The sequence below is a fragment of the Mastomys coucha genome, unplaced genomic scaffold, assembly GCF_008632895.1.
Source record: "Mastomys coucha isolate ucsf_1 unplaced genomic scaffold, UCSF_Mcou_1 pScaffold22, whole genome shotgun sequence".
Taxonomy (NCBI): domain Eukaryota; kingdom Metazoa; phylum Chordata; class Mammalia; order Rodentia; family Muridae; genus Mastomys; species Mastomys coucha.
Genome location: NW_022196905.1, coordinates 85,534,947 through 85,539,709, shown reverse-complemented (window position 1 = coordinate 85,539,709; position 4,763 = coordinate 85,534,947). Strand labels below are relative to the sequence as shown.

The 4,763-nt window shown below is 41.5% G+C and overlaps 1 protein-coding gene across 1 annotated transcript; it reads right to left on the bottom strand.

Annotated features, from left to right (window-relative positions):
* Window positions 1-2: 2 nt before the first annotated feature.
* Window positions 3-4,757, bottom strand: Ccng2 (cyclin G2; the record flags this gene model as incomplete). The annotated part of the gene is made up of 4 exons (XM_031391106.1): window positions 4,698-4,757; window positions 2,902-3,330; window positions 1,454-1,659; window positions 3-66 (listed from the first exon to the last, which is right to left on the bottom strand). Coding segments are annotated over exons 1-4 (705 nt in total), but the record flags the coding sequence as incomplete, so codon positions are not given.
* Window positions 4,758-4,763: the final 6 nt, after the last annotated feature.

Below are 4,763 nucleotides of genomic sequence, written 5' to 3'. Positions count from 1 at the left end.
TGGTCGCTGGGAGGGGAGCTGCTCAGACTCTCCTCCCCACAACTCATGTCTTCACCAGAATCCTCACTGAAAGGAGAAAGACAAGAGGGTGTCACTGCTGGAAACACACATGACGAGAGGCAAAATAAAACTCAGCCTGCTGCAGTTTACATAAACAGTATATCCAGAAGTCAATCATTTACACAGCTGAATTGAGTTTAAACTCAAGTCTACTCTAACATAGGATATTCTTTCCTTAACAATAGTTTACATTCATTCATTCACAGACAGGATTTCTCTATGTAGCCCTGGCAGTCCTGGAACTCACTATGTACACCTGGCTAGCCTTGAACTCACAGAAATCTGCTTACTTCTGCCTCCCAAGTGCTGGGATTAATGGCATGTACTACCATGTCCGGTTAACAATAGTTTTCTTAAGAGAGCTGCACAAAGTGCCATCTATGATGTCTGTACAATTAACTGTAGCAGAAGTAACCAAAGAATTCTGCACATCTGCATCTATCTAAAGGTGTTCTTTGTATCAGTCATTCCTTCACTGGTTCCCTCCAACACCAAAGAAGAACACACTATGAAACTGGAGTTTCTAGTCCTTAGCTGATAGCACAGAACAATCAAGTTTAGTAAAATTCACTTTACAGAAATAAGTGGTGGTACTGACAAACATGAAGTCTGTGTGGAGTCTGCAGGACTAATGATGGCTCCTGTGTTACAGCCCTCCCATTACATCCACCCATGCCAACCAGGAAAAGCCCAGATACTGTTTGCATTGCTTTAATAACCAAACTGTGTCTCCGAAGTAAAATGAGAAGATAAAAGTATCCTTTGAGGTGAGGTTACAAATTGTCTATTTTAAAAAGCTAGTTAATTTTCTGGCATGAAAAACCACTGCCATGTGAGGATGGTTTTTCTCGTTTAACTATCCAAGGGATATTTTATTTATTCTTTTGAGACAGCATCTCACATGTAGCAGTGGTCTTGAACTCATGCACAGCGTAGGATGATCTCGAATTTCTGGCCCTCCTGCCTCCAACTCCATGCCCTGTTTAATGGTGTTGAGGATCAAAATCAACACTTCATGCACGCTATGAAACACTACCAACCAACTGAGCTCCATCTCCACCCCAGCTCTTCTTTCTTTCAATTTTTAAGTTCATGTATATACTTATCTCTGGTGACAGGGAGGGGACAGAGAGGAAGAGGAAGAGGATGCATTGTGTGTCACAGCATGTGTAGAGTTGAGAAAAATTACTTGCGGCAGTTGGTTCTCTTTCCACAGTGTGGGTTCTGGACTCAAACTCCAGCTTGCCAGTAAGTGGCCTTACCTGCTGAGACTGAGACATCTTGCTGGCCCTTAGAGTTTTGGGGTTTTCTTGTTGGTTTTTTTGGTTTTGTCTTTGTTTTTTACAATTACATCTACATCATTGCACTCAGCCTGGGGAGGAGGCCTGCTTACCTCTCACTTCCGTCAGAGCAGCCCCCCTCTGGGATCGTGGGCAGCTCGGGAACACTGTAGTAGCTGTTGTGGAGATTCTGGGCAGTGCGCCGCGAGACAATCCAAACCAGCTTCTTCAGGTCGGGCTTGCAGCACTGAGGCGAAGAGTACTCCGCTAGACATTTAGAAACCAGCTCCCTCCAGTGAAAGAACTCAGTGTCGCTGATCTGGGTGGAAGGGTGAAGATGCTGTAACAATGGTTCTCGTATTTTGCTGCCCCTTGAAGTCATATGGTAACTGGTGCCAGGTACCCTGACTTAACAAACGAGAGTATGACCTGGGTGCTAAGTGTCTCTAAACAAGGAAACTACTGATTAGAACAACACTTCAAGTATTACTTACACAGGAATCAATCCACAAAAAAATTCTGCCTATTCTAAGAAAACACCAACCTAAAGCCAAGTACACTGTTTAGTAGTGCTGAACAAAAGAAATTTAACATGTTATAAAAATGTCTTTCTTTCTGAAATAAACGGTTCTTAAACAAATCAGTTTCAACTGCTCATAATATACATTTTTATTATGACAAAAGATACAAAAAGTTAGCGTTATCAAAGAAGAAAAGCCCAAGGCCAAGTCCTCCCACCCAGAGAATGAAGCCTAGATATTCAACCTGCATGTCCACCCTAAAAATGACTTCCCCAAGTTACTTAGCCTACCCATTTCTTGGCATAAGCCCTTTGCAGTCCAAACCTTCATTCTCACAGATGATGGTCCAGGCTCCTAGTCAGCCCACAGATCCTGGATTGCCTACTTCTTTGCTAATAACCCCAAAGCACTTCTCACATTCACCATTATCTAACACTAAGTCACAACATAACAAGCATACCATTTCATGTTAAATTTTGCATTTCCTTAACCAGACTACTAGCTTAAGTAAGGAGAAGCACTGGGATTGTTTTGGTTTTCACAACTGCAAAAACTTAAAGAGGTGGCCTACCTAAGGAGCTTTTTAAAAAACTGCTAATGACCTTTGGTAGTGCCATTGCAATGACTCAGCTCAGCTCAGCTCTGACTCGGTCACCTTAGTGTATTTGGTGTACTTTCTGCTCCACAGTTGGGAACAGTCACTGGGAGTATGCACAGCTCTATGCCTCTAGGCATGCCTAGCCCATGAGTGTACTTAGAGTAATTGTAGTGCATAGTTGAGGACAAGGACAGCTATCCTGGATAGGGCAGGGGTCCCCAGAACAAGCACCTGCATTCAGAAGGAAGCTGACTAAGTCAGTGAACTTCTGGCTTAATACTGTCTGGGTAAAAGAATTCTAACACCTGACATACAAGAGAAAAATGAACAAAGGCATTGAGAATTTCACAAAGGATTGTATAAAGTAATTAAGACACCACAAGAAAAAAAAAGGAAACACCAGAAAAGACACTTACTTTAAAAAAACAAAAAAGACATTTACCTTCAAATGTTTTTTGACAAGCAGCAGAATTTCCAGCAATTCAACCGATTTTATCGTTTCTATTTCCAAATTGAGAAGGCACAGAGCTAATACAGATGGTTTTGCTTTTGAGAAGACAAGTCGGCAGTTGCAAGCTTTCAGCTGAGCTTCTAGTTTATCGAGGCTCAGAATTTCCTTCCTTTCTGAAGTATGACAAAATACAATCGCGTGGTATAAGTGCAAGAAATTTAAGGCAGTGGTAGCTTCCAGCTCATGGTGCAGCTTCTCTGAGATGATTTTCTCCATGCGTTGGATGTCGGACGCTGTGCATTTACACTGACTGATCCGGATCACGTCATGCGTGGGGGGAACGGCACCTTCTTCTTCCGCCAGTCTGGCTGCCAGCAAAAAGCAGCAGACGCCAATGCAGGAGAGGTGTTTTGGTTTCACCTAGAAAGCAGAATACAAGGAACCAATCATACTTTGATTTGGCAACAACAGACGCTTGAAATAATGTCCTGCTGCTTCTCTTAGATGCACTCTTCTTTACCTACAATCATTTTTACATTTTAGACCACCATAAACTCTTTAACAAGAAAAAAATGGCTGTATAAGCATTTATTAAATTTAAATGCAGACTGAAAAAAAATCCCAAAGCTGGCTTAAAAGCTTGCTTACTGGCACTGAATTATAGTTTGTATTCCTGACTTAGTAAACTGAGAATAGTACATCCTCCCTCAGAATAGCCCTCTGAACACACACTCATGAACACATACCAACGCACTCCCCTGCTTGGATAAAGGGAAACTACCCTGCCTCTTCTTTTTGTCAAAACTCTACCATGATGTGATGTAACCTTGCCCAGGAGAAGCAGCCCCATTCACTCTGCAGGGTGGAGGACATGTGGACATCTGCCCGGACAGATGGCTGCCTTTTTCTTTTCAGGGCCCTAAAAAGTGACCCAGCAGCTGACAGCGATCCTATTGGCCAGAGAATTTCCATGTTTTTAACAGTTGCTGCTGACTATTAATAAGACTGTGGCTGCCTGCTTTGAAGGGCTTACAAGGAAGGGAGCATGTCAACTTTAGCATAATTTTATACTTCTTTGTCCTGCTTGAGTGTTAAAATCAAGCAGGCTCCAAGGGAAACATGATAACAAATGAAAATGTCACACACACACACACACACACACACACACACTCACACACCCCACAGTGTTTTATTTTTATAAAAAGTCTAACTTCTTTCCTCTCAGTTTGGGCACTTTTATAAATGAGCCTGTAACAGATATTACGGTATTTTTCACAAAGTGAATTTTAATTAATTCTTCTCCCCTCCCCAAGTCCCTGTAAGCCCATATACTGAGTACTTAAAGCACAGTAGGCTTCCCCTGTGATGTCTTTCAAGAGAATATATTTAAGAGGTGCAGCAAAACCTTATTTAAGATGCAGTACAATTTTTCAGTCTCTCTAGAATGAATGATCACAATTCTGATTACTTTAAGTTTGTAATCAGGAGGTTTTATTACATTTCACTTGACAAATACTATTGAGACCTGTATGTGTTAGAGACTGTGTTAGGCACTGGCCGTTGAAAACATGTCAATTTGTCAGAAGCAGAAGCACACACTTTTGACCCTAGTACTTGGAAGGGGGAAGCAGAGGCAAGCAGAACTCTGAGGTTTGAGGCGAGCTAAGTCTACAGAGCTAGTTCCAGGGCAATCAGAGCTATATAGAGAAACATTGTCTCAAAAAAAAATACATAATAAAATAAAGATATAAAATATAATGTAGATTTTATAAAAAGCAATTAAATACCTTCATAAGGGCCAAGAATCTATCCAAAATATTGACAGCCAGAACAAAAGTTTCAGTGCCAGATCC